At 38.3% G+C, this 20910-nt stretch overlaps 1 protein-coding gene across 2 annotated transcripts in view; it reads right to left on the bottom strand.

The window, feature by feature from the left end:
- Positions 1-9099: 9099 nt before the first annotated feature.
- Positions 9100-20910, bottom strand: part of Fut8 (fucosyltransferase 8) — a 167888-nt gene continuing 156077 nt past the window's right edge. For both annotated transcript variants that reach the window (XM_090344301.1, XM_090344302.1), the window contains exons 10-11: positions 17769-17919; positions 9100-10096 (exon numbers count right to left, since the gene is read on the bottom strand). In XM_090344301.1, coding sequence (XP_090200427.1) covers positions 9779-10096; positions 17769-17919 — 469 coding nt within the window. In that variant the 3' untranslated portion in view covers positions 9100-9778. The remainder of the gene's footprint in view (positions 10097-17768; positions 17920-20910) is intronic.

The raw sequence follows: 20910 nt of genomic DNA, 5'->3' as shown, positions 1-20910 counted from the left end.
TTTACTGAACATGGGAATGTCCAGAGGACTTTTTCTTTTTCTCTCTCCCTTTTAAACTACTCCCTGGAATGGGGTTCAAGACTGCTTACGTAGGTGATCTAGCCACTGCTTCATGCTGGTACTCATACCTGATGGCAAAGTCCAAAACACTGAGGTACTATCTCAGGCCAGAGAAGAGATAGCTTAGGAGCCAGACTGACCAGATTTGAATCTTGGCTGCTGCTTACAATTTCTTTGACTTAGGAAATTTACTTAAAATAGAAACGACATTAACATAGGTTTGTTGTGAGGATGGAATGAACCAGTTCATATAAGACCTTTAAATCCCTTTCAGTATTATCAACATTATTGACATCATCGGAGGTCATTAATTATAGCTTTAGGTTCTCTAAAATGTCAAACAACTATTGAGAATCTCTTCCTCTGTCTAAAGTAGTAGCTTAAAACCTGCTTAGGCAGAGAAACAATTCAAAACCCTTCTTCCTAACAATATCTCATAGTTGACTACAGGTTCATCAGTGGAGGGGAGGGGGATCTACTCGATGAACTTATTCAGAAAACTTGTTTTTTTGTTTTGTTTTTATATAGGCCATCATTGCCTAGAAGCTCAGAGCTCTTCATGATAGCATCTGCATTCAGCGTGGAGGCAATGAGTAGAAAGCTCAGAGGAACTCCCGAGGATCACACTTGACAGAGCTCACATCACTTCTATTCCATTGGCCTGAACTTGTCACATGGCTCTGCCACAAAATGCAAAATGGCTACATCCCTAGGGAAAAGGATGTTCGCTGGAGAACATTGTAGTAGTTTTAGCCAAACTTTCGAAAACTTTTTGTACTGAATTCAGATATTAATAAACTTTAAAAAAATCACTCAAAACATCAAACAAATACAGAAGTAAAGAAAATACTGTGGAAAAACCTCCTTGGCCAATCACTGAGCTTAGTTTTCATCTTATAGTCAACCTTCTCTCATCTACACTTCCAATTCTCTACTTCTCCCTATTACTTTGACAAGAAATATTGTGAGACTCTTATCTCTAATTAACCACCAGAAAACTGGGAATGGAGCTGTGGCATAAATTGGTTGACCACTAGACTTGAGCACAGAAACAGTGCTCAGGACCTGAATTCAAGCCCTGTGATCAACAACAACAAAACCCAGACAAGATGATCACAATAATTAATAACCTAATCTTTCTTGACTTACCTTCCCTATGGGTTTACTTAAGCCTTGTCACCCCTTTTTCTTGCACAGCTGCTCCTGTGAGAGCAATTCCAGATAAGGAGCTTGTGCATCTTGGAGCCTACCTGTCAACCGAGAAGCCTGATAATGGAATGACTGCTGAGAGAGGATGAGACAGGCCGTTTTTCAGCCCAGTCAGCTCCTGGGGCTTGCACTGGGCAATGACCTTGGCCTTTACTTCTGTCTTTTATTGGAAGTAGGAAGGAAAAGTGGCTTCCAGAGGTTAAATGGCAGAACCTTAATAAAAAAAAAAAGAAAGAAACTGAATGCTGACAGCTGTGCTGGCTCCAGGCTCTCTAATCAGAGCTCATGCCACCTTAGTGGGTCACTAACCTTGTCCCAGATGTACTGCCATGTATCAACACCATTGCAGCATGCCAGACAATGCCAGGAATAAAATGTAGTCTGTAACTTCTACCTCCTCCAGCTCTCTTCACCCTGGAGAAGTGAAGTGTGAAATTCCAATGCAACTGGACTTAGAAATTAGACAAGCCATCATGAGGAAGAAAACTAAAGCATTACATTAGGATGACATGGCTCACAAAATGTATCATTCCCATATTGGCTTCAGCTACAGAATACCTGCAGGAGAAATGGGTTCTCTGAAGCACACATGGCAAAATAGTTCCTGCTATGAGCTGCATCTTGTTAAAATGAATCGGGTCCTACTTAGCATTCGTCCTACATTTAGGAATTGGGTTAAGTGACAGCCTAAGAAGTATTTGTAATTTAGCCTCTCCATGTAGTGCATGGCAGGCACCTGGACTCACCTCCCAGCAGATGCAGGCAGGCTCAGGCCTAAAGGAGCTGGGCAAGGCCAAGTGAATGTCTCAGATATCTCCCTGATGTAATGGCAGTTTGCTGCTCATCAACTTATCATTTGCATGCATGTGTATACACACACACACACACACACACACACACACACACACACACACACGTGCCAGCTCTGGACACATCTTGAACAACTCGTGCTCTTGCTAGGCTTTTGTTGCTCAAGGATAGTTCTTTACTATTAAAGCCACCTCCAGTTCCCAGCCCCAGCCCCGTTTCGTCTGTATGCATTTTTCTGGTTACTCTAAGCTTCTTACACTGATTTCATTCTCCAAAGGAACTGTAGAACTATGGAAATGTCCAAAAACATGAGTGAAATTGATTTTGTAGAGTTATTAGTCCTTACAAAGCAATGTCTGTCTTTATAACTGGAAGCTACCTTCGTTTTAAAGGTTAAAACGACAACAAAACAGAAATCTGAGTTCTAGACAGGATTTACAGCTTGCTCAGTTATCAGCAGGTCAGTTTCAGAGGCTCAGGTTTCAGAAGCTCAGGACTCAGGTTTCTGGACTCCAAGTTCAGTGCTTTGTCACCAGACATACTTGCATGGGAAAGTCCAATTAGTATTGGAGACAATGCAGATTTGGGTATTTCTTAAGTGATTTCTCTGGTGAATGAAAGTAAGAATTTGCCTTAAAATTACTATAGTACAATATTTGTTTTAAGAAGCTTCTTTATCTACTTGATGCAAAGACATCTCATAGATCAGTGAGAGCTCAAATACAATATTACTACTACTCCAAAATTCTTCTCTGAAAACTCAGTATTTTGGAGATGTTAGGCCTCTTTGCATCTGAGGTTGAATGACAGCACCTCTTAGAGCAGGAGTCAGCAAGGTTTTCTTGAAAAGGCCAGATGGCAAGTGCCTCAGGCTCTGTGGGTCACACAGTTTGCCACAAATTCTTAACCAACTGTGCTGTTGGAGGCACTGACAACACATACATGAATGGGTATGCTGTGTTTCAATAAAGCTTTATTTCCCCAAACAGGTAGTGGCATGACTGCCAATTACTGACTTATAGAAATTCATTTCTTTGAAACATCAAGTTAGCTTCTTAAAAAAAAAAAAAAGCACAACCTTAGCCTGAACCTGTTGATAGTCGTCAGATGTGAATCCCAAACTTCAGAGCTATCTTATTTTAAATCTTTTGTTTCTTTAATCTTAATACACATCAGATGTTTTCATTCTTAGCCTTTGTAACATACCAGCAACAATCATGAGGTGTAATTACCAAAAAAATTTCAAAGCTGTCACACTTTTGATTTCTTTAATGGGAAGGAAAGTGAGATCTAGCTGTAGTGAATGTCAACTTTACCCTCAGCTTTCAACTTCTTGGTTCCCAAAGATTTGGCCTACAAAACTCTTAGTTTAGCTGAAACAACAACTATGATTCTATGAAAGAAGCTTTACCAGGAAGCAGTAGTGTGTGAACAAAGAATTTACAAATATAAACAGGATTTTCTGTTGTAATGGAGATCTAGAAAAACACCAAGTCACTCGATCTCATGATCTTCATTCCTTTTTTCACTATCTCATCACTGCTCAGCCTTAGACAACTCCAAGTTGGCTCCATTTTGGACCTTCTTAGAATTTCAGACTTTATACCATGATCTTTTTAGAAATTTACAACTGCAAGAGCACTTGGAAATTATCTATGCCATTCTAAGGCCAAATCTGAGGGAGTCCCAGTGTATGAGTTGTCTCAGCACAGTTGTCCTTCAGCATACTCAGTTTCTTCTGATTCCAAATGACAGCAAGCCAAGTTGATATTTCCAAAGAACTGACATATGCGGCTATGGAACTTGGAAGCACAACACACACACAAACAAACAAACAACAAAAAACACCTCTCATTCTAGTTCAGAAGTCATAAGTTGACAGACCATGGATCTCAATGTTATTTGGCCCTTTTACTAGTTCACACATATTTTCTTTAAAAATCTTAAGATTAGGCATAGAAACACCTTTTGCTTGCCTAGAAAAAGAAATATCTGGTCATATTAATGTGCTTAGGGTAATAATCAGCTGAGTAGAATAGTAGCTACCCTTTGAGACATATGAAACTCAACCAGATGACCCAATCTCCAACCAGTTCATTCTACAGATGATGAAAATGAGTCTCTGAAAAACTGATTTATCCACACTTAATGGTAACATTCAAATCAGAGCCTTGGTGTTCTGCATCCTAGTTAATAATCCTCAGTGAGTACTGTTGATTTGTCTGTAGAGAATCAGATTCAGGGACATTTTATTCTTGTAGGCACTAGGATGATAGGAAATGTCAAGTTAGATCTTTGTATCCACTATTCTCCATTTCCTTTGCTGGATCAGAAATTCTTAGGGGCAGTAAATCCATAATGGAGTATTAGCCAGGAACTCTCATTCCCGTCATTTCTCAAGTGTTGACTTTCACCCACTGTCTAAAGTATTTGCATTCTGGGTACAAAGTACTATATATTCCCAGCCTCCACAGATGCTCTCATATCCATCTGGATTATGAGCCAACATGCTTCTTTTCTTTTGTCAGTGACCTTTTCTCTACCCACATGGATAGACAGGAACAACAGCCTCGATAGGACAGTGACATGGGAGAAGTTACAGAGAACACTGCTGACTGACAGTAGTTACTGATGGTAGGAGGTCAGCAGGAACTCTCCAATCTTCTTGACTATCTTCCAAAAACATAAAGTAGCCATAACCCTCAATGCATGCTTGTGTGTGTGTGTGTGTGTGTGTGTGTGTGTGTTTAATGCAGGCTCTGACCAGATTGTTTTACAGAAAAGATGCCCTAACCATGGGTGTGTGTGTGTGTGTGTGTGTGTGTGTGTGTGTGTGTGTGTGTTTAGTGCAGGCTCTGACTAGATTGTTTTACAGAAAAGATGCCCTAACCATGGGTGTGTGTGTGTGTGTGTGTGTGTGTGTGTGTGTGTGTGTGTTTAGTGCAGGCTCTGACTAGATTGTTTTACAGAAAAGATGCCCTAACCATGCTCCTCATGAATGTATGGTGACACTCATTTATTTAAAAATCTTAGAAATGAGCTGGGTGTGGTGGCTCACACCTGTAATCCTAGCTACTCAGGAGGCTGAGATCTGAGGATTGTGGTTCAAAGCCAGCCAGGGCATTGAAGAACATGAAATTCTTATCACCAATTAACCATTAGAAAATGGGAAGTGGGGGGCCGGGAGTTTGGCCTAGTGGTTAAAGTGCTTGCCTAGCATGCATGAAGACCCGGGTTCGAATCCTCAGTACCACATATAGAAAAAAGCCGGAAGTGGTGCTGAGGCTCAAGTGGTAGAGGTCTAGCCTTGAGAAAGTCCAAGGACAGTGCTCAGGCCCTGAGCTCAAGCCCAGGAATGGAAAAAAAAAAAAAAAAAAGAAAGAAAATGGGAAGTGGGGCTGAGGCTCAAGGGGTAGGGTAGTAGCCTTGAGCTGAAAAGCTCAGGGGCAGAGCCCAGGCCTAGAGCTCAAGCCCCATGAGCCACAAAACAAACAAACAAAAAACTTGGAAACATTTAGTTTAAATGGATATGAATACATAATGGACATGAATACTATGTATTCATTACTGTAGTTCATTATGACTCAGGTCCACAAAGCATCCTACCTAAAACTGTCTGAGAGGATATTTGGTTCCCCCTATATTTTAGAGATGCCAATAACATAACTATAGTCTATGAACGCCATCAGGAATGGGGGCTAGCATGAGGAATAGAATGGTACAATAGAAGCATTTACAAGAAATCATTTTCTGTAAAGGTGGCAGGAATACAAAATTAAGATAATCTTATAGATGAAAAAAACAAAGCTGGCAACTGACCTGGACTAGAGGGAGGGGCAAAGCTGAATAGCACAGCAGCTACTAAGGAGTTAAAGGATTCTGATTTATATAAAGAGAAAAAATGCACAAGGAAGTGCTCAAACATGTATATCAATGACCTCTGAGCCAAACTTCCAAAGCCTGTCTTTTCCCTGCTCAGGGTCCCGAAACAGCATCTCCATGTTTTCACGAGGGAGACTATTTTCAGAAATGGATAAAATCAATTCTCCTCCGTGTCCCCTTGGGACACTGAACTTTTAAAATTTCTCTAGAATCTGAATCTGGAATAAATTAGGGTATTACAGTCAAATTTTGAAATTCATCAATCCCCCAAACCACATACATATTTTGCACACGTCTACTAATCCTACTGCAGGCTCTGGGAGCATAACTGAAATAGCAGCTCACTGTGGTCAAAGGGAACTTATGTATTTCTTCTTCACTAAGGAGACTTGCTTGCAAAAACTTCAGGATGCACCATTTAGATCCCAATATTTTTCCTGACCACTGAATAATGATTGTATTCTCTCAGAACTAAATAATGACAGTAATGACTATAGAACAGGGGTGGAAACTTTTTTCTACCAAGTGCCATTGAACATTTAAAACATCATCTGCAAGTCATAAGCGATTATCAATACAGGTAGACAAGCCTGTCTGACAGAGGTTGGAAACTAAGTTCCAAGAGATAGCTTTGTAATGTGCCTTTTTTTTTTTTTTTTGCCTTGAACTGCAGTTGCCACAGGAGTTAACACAATTTCTCAACTTTATTTGGAGGGAACCTAGTAGGTAGGCTTGGCTCTGTAAAATTGAGAAAAGTTAAACTCAGAGAAGAAAACAACTTCCCTCTTGTTCATTTGGGACACAACCAAACCGTGGATAGGGCTAGGACCTTTTTTCTTCTATATCCAGTCATGCACTGCAGTAAACTAGAGCGAAAGGAACTGGAAGGCCCCAATAAGACCTTTTCCTTCTTTGTCTTTCACTAATATGTAAGATTCTGTTACCCACATTCAATGAGCCTAATGGATGGGCTCACTGTGAGGCTAATCAAGAGATTCCAGACAAGTCTTTTTTTCAGAAATGGGTCATCTAACAAGGAAAAGATCTAAATCCTGATAATCTAATTCCAATGAAGATACATTGGCACAACAGTGGTGAGAACAAGTTAGCTTCTCCTCAACAGCACTGTGTATAAACGTGATCACAGATTTGATTCCTCTGTACCACATACTTAGAAAAAGCAAGAACTGGTGCTATGGCTCAAATGACAGAAAAAGCCTTGAGAAAGCCCAAAGACAATTCCCAGGCCCCGAGTTCAAGTTTCAGGGCTAGCAAAACAAAACAAAAACAACAACAAAAAACATAGCCCTAGAAGCTTCTCAGAAAGATACACTCTGTAGTATTTCTTAGTCCTTCATACTCCCATTTGATAACTGTTAGTTCATCTTGCTGTCTGCTTGGGACTACAAGCTGAGTATAACAGAGGCTGTCACTGGACTAAGCCCCGTTTTCACTTGAGTCTCGCCATTCTATTTTCTATAAGAATGATGGAGTAAATTATCTAATGGATAAGGGTACAAAACAACAAAAAACAGGCAAGTTTTGGAGGGAGAAAGAAAACAGCACAAAAATCGAATTCCCATTTTTTATGTTTTTTTTTTCAAGTGATATAAAGAAACTGTGAAAGATTTGTAGGACATCACAGCAACTACAATTGCTAGGAAATGAAAAATCTTAATTCTGTGTATAAATTCAACTCCCAATTCTGGCAGACTCCTAAACTATGTACAGGACAGAACCCAGCTTAAGATAAAAGAACTGAGTTGAGGGCTGTCCAAGACGCAGCTGAAAAGTTGAGACCAACAAAGTTAATGCTCCTAACATAAATAAATTTTTAAAAAATCAACACTTTTTAGGGGAATGTAACAGAACCTACAAAATTTACAATGTTTATGAATGATTCTCAAATTAGGCAACATATGAAGGATCAAAACACACATCCATCTCAAAAGAGAAGCAGTTAAAATAAATTTTAGAACTGAAAGGTAGAATATCCAAAATTAGGTCTTTGGGAAATATTTCTATTTCCTTCAAATTTGTATTCTTTGGTCCTTTCACCTGGAACTTGGCCCATTCATAAAGAAATGAGACTGAGTTACCTTTGGCACAAATGCAAACCAGTTACTAATGACAAGGGAGATAAGAGAGAATAACTTACTTTCAAATTTACCTCTGCTCAATGAAATGAAATAGGAAATTACTTACTAACTCTGTAGGTATTTAATTTTTGCTCTTTGGAAACCCTGGAATTTCCTGGGAGGAAAATTGGGGATATTTGGTGAGAAGATTTCATTTAGTGAAGCTGTGCAGGCCAAAACTTTTCTTTTGGGGATCCCTGATATATAATACTAGTCCTGATATTGGCTCCCACAAAGACCAAACTTTTCTTTCTGGAGGCAGACACATGCTATGAAATGATCTTGCAAGGAATCTGTAGGAGGCAGGTGCTACACACAAATTGGAGGATTTTTAGGAGGAGAAAAGTGAAGTTCAGAAGGAAAGCACCGAAGTCTTATGAAGTGATTACAATATCAAATTATTAAAAGGAGGTATTTGAGAAACATAACTCCAGGTTTATCATGGACCTCCTGCTGGTATCTCTCTGCTTTGTTGATTAAATTCTACATAATCCATGATAGACACTTCAGAAAGATTCAGCTTCCCAACCTCAAAGAATCCTGGTACTTTCAAAAGCAGGGCAGGATAGAAAAGGGCACAGATTGGCTCCTGGATGAAACAACAGGATCCAGTTCACTCTAAAAAAAAAAGGCAACAAACATAGTAAGATTACCAAACCTGAAACGGTTAGTTTTACAAATGGAGGGAACAGTTCCATGGGAACAAGGAATATGATGATTTCAGTCAATTAAACAAACCAACAACATCCAAAATAAGAGAATGAAAGCTCCCCTAAAGAATATTTCTAAAGCTCTGTAATATGCACGAACCCAAATCAGTTTTCAGTATCAAAATGGACCAGTTAAGACCTAATTCTCATTCTATCAGAAACAGAAAACAAAAAAGTAAGGCTGAAAAGCTAGAACTCATTATTTTTTTAGCATAGTTCCTCTAGTATAAAGCTAATTACCACACCATTCAGTGATAGAAAATTCTACAAACTTTACAAAATTCCTTTTTAAAATTTATTTTGTTATCAAAGAGAATGTCCAGAAACATTGAATACTAAAGAATTTGTTCATGGCATTGTTTTACAAAAGTCCCTAATGGAAAGTGAATATTTTATTTTCTGATGTATCCTTCCACTTATTAATGATGAGGCAGAGAACTGAATTGATGCAATTACTTAAAAAAAATCTAGACAACCTTATAAAGGAAAAAAAAAATCCATTCTCATTCTGAATCTGTTGACTGGAGTTATTTCAGTAGTCACACCACCACCACTGGCTAAGAATGAACTTCCCCACAAGAGGGAGTCATTCTTGTCTTCTTAGTGAATCACACAGGTCTCTTAGATATAGGCACCATGTTTGAAGTCTCACGCATAATGTCTATGTCACTTAAATTATATAATGTGGCAGTGTTTGTCTCATGGGCACATAATATTTAAAGAAAGGACAAAGTAGAAAATAATCTGCTTCCATATTATATGCAAGTACATTAATGTACTGTGCATGGGCGTGAGGGTATTATAACTGTGGTAAAGAGGAATTCCACCAGTGAATCAGCTGAGAGTTCCCAGTTGCTCGTGTTGCCAGGGGAATCTGTCATTTACCCACGTAGCCTTCTTCTGAGCCTCCTTCATCTGAGGCAGAATGACGCCAACTGAGTTTTGTTGTCCATATCATACACTCAAACTTTATTTTTCCGCCTCAGGGTATGTGGGGTATTTGACTGTCTCTATCTTCTCTCGGACTTTGTAGGAAGGGTATAGTCCTGTTCTTCCCAGTTTTCTGTTGACACCCTTAGAGTAGCCATCCCAGTGATTTCCAGCCACACCAATGACATCTCCAGGTTCCATGGGGATTTCCTCTTCAGTTCGAGGTTGGTGAGGGTAAATGGCAATTTGATTGTGAGCATTTTGGCCCCCAAAATAGTAGATGTCATCTAAGGAATGGAAGTTTGCAGAGGCATCAGGATGCAGTGTTTGCATGATTTCATAAGCAACTCGACAGACCTTGGGAAAGAATGAAAAAAACAAGTTACTTACTACAGTGTATGAAGGCTCTACTCCCCAGCAATCAGAAAGCCACTAGCCAAAGATGGGCCCCTAGACTGAGAGGGCTGAGAGGAATGGAGGGGAGTCACAAGTTTCCAGCCTATGTTCTGCCAGGTGATGGTATAGTCATTCTTCATCTGTTTGTATCTTTTTATTTAAAGTACACAAAAGATCAAATCAATTTAAACTATGAATTCAGTTACTTTTAGCAAGCATTTACTGAGAGCTACACAGGTGTCGAGATTGAGCAATGGTGACACAAAAATGAATGTGTTTGTATCCTAAAATTTTAGTTAGGATTAGGACTGTAAAAATTTAATACAAATACTACTGTTGATCTATTTACTTCATTTACTACTAGTCAATCACACAGTCTTTTCTGCTAATTTAGAACTTGGTCTCAGAACCTTTCCACTAGAAATTAGGGTAATTACTTACAATGTATCTGACACATCTGTTCTAGAGTTTTAGATGTGCGGTGTACGTAGTAGTGGACTGACAAAGCCAGATTAGCATTTTGGGAAGATACATCTCTATGAGTGTGAAGTTTTAAGACTATTTCATAGATTCTTCCACATAAAGAACATCTCTTGTGCCTACTAAGGGCAGGTGAAATTCCACAATTTCAGTTTCATTCCTTAGGCTTGATAAACTTGGTGATAAAATTAAACTATATCTCCACAGAAGGATAACCTTTTAAGAATTAAGGAACAGATTAGTATAAAGTAATAGGTCCCAGAAACTTACATAAAGAACAGATGATGACAGAAGAAAGAAAAATCATTTTTCCTAGAAAAATTCTTTTCACATTCTGAATTAAGAACTCAGCTCTGGTCAAATTTATTTCAAATTTTCTTAATCTCTAGTTGTGGTCATCTCAGTTAATAAAATTTCACTTGTTTTCACACTAGTATTTTTGTATTTATTTCAAATGGTACTATTACTAATAATTGTGCTGCTTATAATGCAGCACTTTAGTATTACTCAGTAAACTTTTACAATCTTAAATTCATATAGATCAAAACCTGAATAAACATGCTTTTTTTTTTTTTTTTTTTTTTTTTGGCCAGTCTTGGGCTCAAGCTCAGGGCCTGAGCACTGTCCTTGGACTTTCTTAAAGCTAGAACTCTACCACCTGAGCCCTAGCAGCACTCCTGGCTTTTTTTCTATGTATGTGGTACCAAGGAATTGAACCCGGGTCTTTATGCATGCTAGGCAAGCACTCTACCACTAGGCTAAACTCCTGGCCCAACTTTTTGTTTTTTTTCAGTGCTGGAGATTGAACCCAATGCCTGATCCATGCCAACTTAGTATTATTTATACCCCTAATCCAAGATACACATTCTTAACTAGCAGAATCAAATGGAATCTGGTTAAATTAACCATCACTTCATATTCATGAAGAATATGAATTTTCCATACTTCAGGAAGTTCAGAAGGGCAATCTTCAAATGCCATACATGAAGGTTAGACAGGTTATTCTAGCAACAAACTAAATGTCTCTTGGGAATTATCAATACAATTGGAATCACTGGTAGAATACTGAAATCAAAATCAAATAAGGCTCAAAGATGTTTGGAATTTTTAGTTCAGATTCAGCCAAAAGCCCACAGAGAACAAGCAAAATTAAGTGGGCGCTTTGGAAATAAAGAAACCAAAATACTATCATGTGCCACATAATGACATTGCAGCCACAGAGACAATGGTAGTTCTATAAATTGTTGCTTGGAGAAGTCATAGTCCTTAGTTCACGGAAGCATACACTTTGCTCATGAGTGTATCACCATGGTTAAATAACATGTGACTACAATGAAGCCCCAAACATGCAAACTAGAATAAAAAGACAGAGGCTAATATTTACTGAGCTTTTGCTGTCAGACAAATTTTTAAGTTATCTGATGTAATCCTCTCCACATCCCCAGAAGATTCGATCATTATGCTTGTGGTACAGAGGGAAGTTAGGGCATTTTCCCTTGCTTGTACTATGAATAAGTGGTAGATTCATTCTGAACACAAGCAGCCTGCCTAAGATTATATTTTCCACATATATTTTCTCTTACAAATCTTGTTCTCCAAGTTCGTATTTTAACATAAAAGATATAACACAGGCCAAAGATATCCTTGAATAAATTTTCTTTCCATTGTCCCTAAACTCACTCTTCAGTCATTTCTACCCAGAAATGCAGTACTGAAATGTATCACTGTATCTACTTGAGCAATGCACCCTGATATGGTTCTGTGGCCCTTCCTTCCTTCCTTCCTTCCTTCCTTCCTTCCTTCCTTCCTTTTTCTCTTTTTCTTTTTTTCCCCCAGAGCTGAGGTCCTGATTGAGGACCTTGCACTTGCCAGGCTAGTGCTCTTCTACTGAGCTCAGTTACCAACCTCTCCACTCTTTACTTTCATACTCTCATAAAAATAAATATTTCTCTGGGTTTCACATCCTAAGACTTGCTTTCTTTTGATGATAATTCTACTTTATAGTCTTAGTGGATGCACATGTTTTCTTAACTCAAAGAAATTAATGGTAAAATTTTAGACACCAAGGGAGCCCAGTATGATGTTTCTGGCCAAACAGAGATTGTATAGCGCTTTTGATCACCCCAGTGCCATACAGATGTGGCTCCTTATCTTTTTTTTTTTTTTTTTTTTTTTTTTACAATAATGGCCATTATGAAAGCAAGTAAGGTTAATGAGCAGTGACTCCATTTTGGCCATATTCTAATAGTATATCCCTACCCATTTAATTCATTTAACTCATACCCAACTTATTTAACTCTCACAATACATCTGCAATATACTATAATTATTCATAATCACAGATGGAAGAATTAAGCTACAAGATGATTAAATGTCCAAAGACCACAAAGGAACCAACAAAAGACAAAACCACTATAATTAGAATTCCTTTAGGTTCTACGCTATATGCTCAAGGAAAAACAAAAACCAGTATTGAATTTAGGTAGACACTAGAACACTGTATAGCACATAACAGGTGTCCAATAAATTATTTGATGCATGAATATTGTCCCATGCTATAATAAATATTTTCTCCAGAATGGGAATGCAACATCATAGATGACATTTAATCCTGAAAGTCTGCTTATAACATTGAATAATAGTTATATTCATTTACCATTGGTCAATTTAATGCAAAGGGCTAGAAAGATTATGATAGTGTTTAAGTTTGCATTTAATCAGCTTATATTTCTTCCTTGGATTTTACCAATTCAAGTCATGTAGCAATAAAGGAAGGCTTACAGTTGATACTAATACTTTTTTTTTTTTTTTTTGTGGGTCATGGGGCTTGAGCTCTTTAGCTCAAGGCTACCACCCTACCCTTGTGCCAAGCCCCACTTCCCATTTTCTAGAGGTTAATTGGAGATAAGAGTTTCAGGTTCTTTTGTGCCAGGGCTGGCTTTGAACCTTGATCCTCAGATCTCAGCTTCCTGAGTAGCTAGGATTACAGGCGTGAGCCTCCACACCGGGCTGGATGCTAATACTGTTTAGGTATTTGGTAGGTTGCAGAGATGAGAATCATCATAGTTTTTAGTGTGTAAACATACAAACGACCACATATAGTACATTTCATTTCATCCTGTGTTGGCATGGTACATATAATTTTTTTTTAACATATCACTAAGCATACTTACTACACAAAACAGGAGTCACACAGCTGAGGTCCTAACCAGAGGAAACCCCTGTGACTTTCACACTGAAGACATTTACTGATGATGCTTCCCCCAGTTAGAGTGAGGATTCTGTCTTTGAGAAACTTTTCTTCCTTCTCTTGGGAGGTGATCAGGGACACATATTTGCTTGGTTCTTCCCAACTGTTTTTGAGGACCTAGCTATGGACCTAGCTGACCAATGGGTAAGTATGCCCAAGAGAAACCTCCATGCATACCTGACATTTCCTGTTAGAGGGAATGATTAGGAACTATTTTCCATGAGGTCTAGATTTTAGACCCAGCTAGTCTTCCTCCAGTCCAGGGTTTCCCAACCTGTGTATAACTGCCATTTGGGGCAAGGTAGCTAGCCCTTTGTTATGAGGAACTGCACTGTGCATCAGAGGATTTTACCAGCATCCTCACTCAATAGTACCAACTTAAGTTGTGGCAACAACATTAACATAGCCAAATGTCACCGTGGGTATAATATTGCCTTGGTTGAGAAACACTGTTCTAGTTATACACTCTAAACAATGTTTATGGGTAGATGGTACTGATACATGGATATGCTCAGTGCTTTTGTTTCCTTTTTTTTTTTTTTTTTTTTTTTTTGGTGGGTCATGGGGCTTGAACTCGGTCTGGGTGCTATCTGAGCTCTTCAGCTCAGGGCTACCTCCCTACCCCAGGAAGCCATAGCACCACTTTCAGTTTTCTGGTGGTTAACTGGAGATAAGAGTCTCATGTTCTTTAGTGCCTGGGCTGGCTATGAACTGAGATCCTCAGATCTCAGCCTTCTGAGTAGCTAGGATTACAGGCGTTGAGTTACTGCACCTGGCTTTGTTTTCTATCTTTTAGCTCTCTTTTTTTTTCTTTGTCAGTACTGGGTCTTGACCTGAGAACTTTATACTTCTTTAGCTGCTGCTCTACTACTTAAGCTACATGTCCATCCTGGAATTTTGCTACTTATTTTGGAGATATTAGCTTTCCTGCCTGTGCTGGCTTCAAACCTGGATCCTCCCCTCTAAATCTCAGTCTCCTTAGTAGCTAGGTTTAGAGGCATCGATACTTTGCAAATTATAGAACTGTTTGTTTGCTTTGGTAGCACTAGGGGTTGGAGTTTAGAGCCCCCAGCTTCCTAAGCTGGCATGATATGACAGTGCTATGCCTTTAGCCCCATTTTTAAGAATGCTATTGTGAGTCAAGCCACAAGAGGAAGGGGGTCCTTCCCCATTAAAAGAGTACTCTTAAGAAAAAGCTTGGTGCTGGAGGCCTATACCTGTGATCCTAGTTATTTTGAGATCTGAGGACCACAGTTTCAAGCAAAATTTTTATAGGAGACTCATCTCCAATTAACTACCAGAAAGCTGGAGGCAAGCTGTGGTTCATGTGGTAGAGCACTAACCTACAACATAAAAGAAAGGACAGAGCTCATACCCAGAGTTCAAGCTCCAAGGACCAACATACATACCCAAAAAGAACATTCATTCTAGAATGGAAGGAACATTCTTTTTCTGTTCTTTTTTTTCTTTTAAATATGTGCTTTAGAATTTTGGGCTTTATCTTATGGTTAATCTCATATTGTTACTGTAGCTGACTTTGTTACCTGATATATGTTTATTTGTTTATTTGATATAGGAAAGGGAAGGGGGAAAAACAAGATGATTGGGAGGAAGGGGAGCGGGAAATGGGGACAAAAACATGAGAAGGGGTATCAATGTGTGAGAAGTAATGAACCTACTACTTGACGAATGTAACTGTAACCCCCCTATACATTGTCCCGACAATTAAAAAAAAAAAGAAGTTTGGGTTTTATATAATTGTGGCCTAGAAATCAATCATTTCACAATGATAGAATTTTATCCAGGTTTGATGAGAATACTGTATTGCTCTGTTCTATTTTGTGCATAATAAAATATCAAATTGTTCAGATCACAGGTCCTAAGAAACAGTTCATATGAAGAAAGACTGGTGCTGAAAGAACTTTTTATTTCTCAAGAAATGAGATTTATGCTGACGTATTTTATTGTTTCTAAAGAGTCTCCGTAGTCAAAGTTCAGCCAAAAATAATTCTTACTCAAAGAAAAGCAAAAATAGACTTGAGTACCTCGAAATATCCTATGCCAAATTTCACAACAAAAGGTTAACAGTAAAAATACATATTCATGTATTGAGTGTTAGTTTGCCAACTATGATCACCTCCATTATCACCTATCTTTAGTTGATGACTTTAGCAATTATAGCACTTCTCCCATATGTGGAAGTTAGAACTAATTTATAATTGAACAAGTAAACACATATGAGGTTGTAGGCAAGTATATACAAATACACTGACTTAAAGTATGATATTTGCAGGGGAGAATTCAAATAGTGTAATAACATTAGGGTAGTAAGTAGTTTTCTTATTCCATATTAAGGTAGATTGTTGGCTTTGCCTGGCTAAGTGTCTTTCTAAAAATCCTACCATATTGCCGGGTGCAGCTGCGGTGGCTCACGCCTGTAATCCTCGCTACTCAAGAGGCTGAGATCTGAGGATCAAGATTCAAAGCCCAGCCTGGGCACTAAAGAACCTGGGACTCTTATCTCCAATTAACCACTAGAAAAGAAGTAGGGCTGTGGCTCAAGGGGTAGCCTCGAGCTGCAGAGCTCAGGGACAGCATATAGGCTACCTCATGACCCACAAAAAAAAAAAAAAAATCCTACCATATGCCAGGCATGGTGGTTCACTTCTAAGATTCTGACTCAAAAATCTCTCAATTTCTTTGTTTTCTATGAAATCTATTCCAATGGAAATGATGTGGCTTTTCTCTTTCATGTTTTCTTTTCTGTGCATTGTCTCAGTATTTAAGCATACATATATTTTACACTAACTACTTTGGGACAATCATTCTTTAGTTGTTTCATGTGAACATTTTGAGTCTGAATGAGGGCAAGAACTTTATCTACTTTTGAGTTCTCTCAGTGCCTTGTATAAACTTGAACACAGTCATTTAACAGTGATTAAATCAACTAATAATATGTAAGAGAAAGAATAAAATTCACAATAAATATTGTTATACTGAGATTCTACAGGGCATAGGCTGATTAGAAACCTTATAAAATATACCATTAAACCCCCATAACTTATAATTATGTACAATGATTAACTTCAGAGAATGAATGTGATATTGTATGGCTTAAACTTAATATACAACTTCTTGCTTAGAATAAATATAAGAAACTTCAAAAGGAATTTCATTCACTCTTCTTTCCTGTAAAGCAATTCAATGAGGCAAAATGCTGGCCACTTAAATCAGTATCAGTGCAATGATGTGTTGAAATAGATAGATTCTGGCTACCTATTGACTATGCAAAATTAGAAAAGTAGTAAGTCAGCTTAATTGCTTGCTGTTTCTGTTAAATGCCCGTGAACAAGCTGACTACTTTAAATGACTCTACTGACTGGCTTTAGTGGAGATGCAGTCAGCCACTGCTTATAAGCAACTAAATATTCAGTGTGCTCAAATACCTATGCTACGGAATCTTGATTCTTTCACAAAAGATATTATCATTAAATATAAAGAAAATTCACCCGAGTTATGCTAACATTAAAAACACACACACACATACTAACAACTTCCTCCTTTCTCTTTCTTTCTTTCTTTCTTTCTTTCTTTCTTTCTTTCTTTCTTTCTTTCTCTTTCCTTCTTTCTTATTTTTCCTTTTTGTTGGTTGTAGGACTTGAACTCTGGGCCCGGGAGCTGTCCCTGAGCTCTTCAGCTCAAAGCTAGCACTCTACCACTTGAGCCAAAGCTCCATTTTGGTGGTTAACTGGAGATAAGAGTCTCACAGACTTTCATGCCTGGGCTGGCTTTGAACAGCGACCCTCAGATCTCAGCCTCCGGCCAAACAATCTTTTTTTTTTTTTTTTGACCCTGATATGTCCCCAAACCACTGTAATTTAAACATGTCCTACTGTTACTTACCTGGGATGAAAAGGTGCACACTAGGAAGTCTGCCTGGGAGAGAAAATGTATATCCAAGATCACACCCCGAAGTGAATTTTCTGTGTATCGATTGTGTAGTCCAGCTGACCAAGATATGGAATTATCACTAATAAATTCATAATTGGGGTACCTGGAGGAAGAAATAAATTTGTATATTGTCACTAAGATTACAGTATCTTATCAGGAGAGAAACCAGCCTTTGATCAAGAACTCCCTTCTTTCTAACAGCAAGGAGGGCATTTAAGGCTTTGAATCCATCAGTCGAGTGGAAAGCATTTAAGGTGGTGCATATTAAAAAATTACTGGAGCCAGGCATATAATCTTAGGTCAAAGCAAGAGAATGATCAGTTCGAGGCTAGCCTGAGACACTGTCTAAAAAAATATATTACTGGCACAGTATACAAAAAATCCTTTTATCAATGCATGACAGAGTTGAAAATGGAAGGTTTCTTATTCTCTTCATAATCAGTACTATTCTAAGAAATTATTTATGTCATTTTCATATTCGATCACTGAACTTTTTCTTTAGAATATAAACATGATATTTTACTATTTTTATAATTTGTAATCAGATTTGGATGCACTTTATACATTTCTTATTCATTGACATTACAAGTTAATAATATAAATAAATTAAGAAATGAATGCTTTAAAAATGTGTCAGACACAACAGTTTCCCCTAAGCTTCTTAAATAATGATGATGGAAAAGCTATTCTAACAAACTTACAAAGACATATTCCACTTAGATATCCACCAAATAATAATATGTGGCTGTTCAGTTGAGATAGGATATGTTTCAAAATATTAAAATAGGTTGCTTTTATAAAGTCTGCCACATGTTCAAATGATTTAGAGGTTTAACTGTTCTGCAGTATCAAGTGAGCTACTGTCTTAATGCATGAGTTATGCTGCAAACCTTGGGCAGTTACATGAAAAGGGGATAATTGCAATCACTTTGTATAATTAATAAGAATTAATACTCTAAATAATTAAGTGCTGAGAAGAGTGCCTGACATGTTGTAAATATTAGCAGTGATTATTAAAACAGCATTCCCCCAAATATCCACCTAATTTTATTTCTTACTTCTTAAATGTCTGTTCAGTATCACACCTCAGTAGTGAGGAGTTTAGTAATCCCTGTCTCTTTTTTCCTGCTTCATCTTTCTCCATAGTTTGTCAGTTGACATAGTTCCCTCTCCCATCAGCCCTAACTGGGATGCAGTATCTGTAAGGGAGGACTTTTAATCTGCTCTATTCACTGTATTATTGTCAGCAGCCAGAGGACCAGGAGTATAACAGAGGGTAAATGTCTATTTCCTGAAAGAATAATAGTTCTTATTTAGAGTCCTTGAAGCATTAGAAGTCACTCTATATGTCTGTCTTTTAAACAATATTTCCCAAAGGTGAGGGTCACACCTTAGTTTTCTTCATATGTCAGTAACAAGAAGCCTGAACAGTGGTATGTCCATAAATACATGCACAAGTGAGTGCTACATTTGTTTGGGATTTTGTCCTAATCCCCTAACAGCTGTTTCAAATTTCTTGCCATTTTGCAGCTACGATGGAGCTTTTCTTCATTGCCTTGGTAACAACGACTGTAAAGGCAAAGTTTCCCTGTGCTCAGACTAGTATTCAGTGTTCAGATCTATTTGACTCTTATTATTTTTGACATTTTGTCCTTGGCTCAGAATCAGGGAGATGAAGAAAATTCTGCATTTGTTCTAAAAGAAAACAACCTGAAATATGTTTAATATTATTCCTATGAAGCTGCATATCCCAGGTATGGGGCAGAAATGGTAAAATAGACATCTGAAAGCACTGGAGAGTGAAGGGAGGAACTGACAAAAGCAGTTCAACTTTATCCTTGGATAAAGACTAACTTTGCCAGCACTGTTTGGGTCCTCAGTGAAACAAAGGAAAGATGCCATTACTGAGACTACTGTAAGTGGTCAGTGAGCTACACCTCTAGGTCTTTTTTGAAAAAAGGCCCCTTTCTAGAACTAAACAAAAAAAGGTACTACAGTTTCTTAGATCTTTCTCTATATTCAGACGATGGCTCCTTGAAGAACACTGAAAGTGGGAAGAACAGAAGCAAAGTGAGTAATGGGGGAAGATTTTGCATAAATACTACATAAATACTTCTTGTGCTTTTTACCCATTAGTATGTCAGCAGTGGAATTCAGTTACCTTCAAGTTACAGAAGTGGTAATGGTATTTTTTCTTTTTCTACTTTATAAAAACCTGTTGTTCTGGGCACTGGAGGCTCATGCCTGTAATCCTACTCTGGAGGCTGAGATGTGAGGATCACAGTTCAAAACCAGCCTGGGCATGAAAAGTCCATGAGACTCTTATCTCCAATTAATCACCAGAAAACCGGAAGTAGAGCTGTGGCTCAAAGTGGGAGAATGCTAGCCTTGAACTAAAGAGCTCAGGGACATGCCCAGGCCCAGAGTTCAAGTCCTATGACCGAAACACACACACACACACACACACACACACACACACCACACAAACACCACACACACACACCCCAATGACCGAAACACAAACACACACACACACACACACACACACACACACACACCACATACACACACACCCCAAATCTGTTATCATCTACAAAGGACTAGACTGCAGTCATAAACTACATCAAGATTTTTGAACAATGTTTTTAGTGTTGGTCCTGGGATTTGAACTCAGGGCCTGGGCCCTATCCCTGAGCATTTTTGCTGTAGGCCAGCTAGCATTCTACCACTTGAGCCATAGCTCCACTTCTGGCTTCTTGGTGGTTAATTGGAGATATGGACTCTCCTGCCTGGGTTCGCTTCAAACAGTGAACCTCAGATTCTAGCCTCCTGAGTAGCTATGATTATAGGTGTGAGCAACTAGTGCCTAGTTTGGATACTTATCTATGCTGTCATCACTGGCTGTATGTATATACTGTCTACCATCTGGCTATTCAGTGAGGCAAGAAGCCATAAGGCATCTTTTATTTGCCTTTGTATTGCTAATGCTCTGTACTTATCTGTCATGCTATAGGAAATAGTAACTACACCACTTATTACTGAGCCTTCATTTTACAGGGCAACCAAACACTTTACAAAAAAGTCTTAAATGTCT

This window comes from Megascapheus bottae, chromosome 14, assembly GCF_031878675.1.
Source record: "Megascapheus bottae isolate mThoBot1 chromosome 14, mThoBot2.hap1, whole genome shotgun sequence".
NCBI lineage: Eukaryota > Metazoa > Chordata > Mammalia > Rodentia > Geomyidae > Megascapheus > Megascapheus bottae.
Note: the sequence above shows the minus strand (reverse complement) of the source record. Positions and strands in the feature narration are given on the sequence as shown.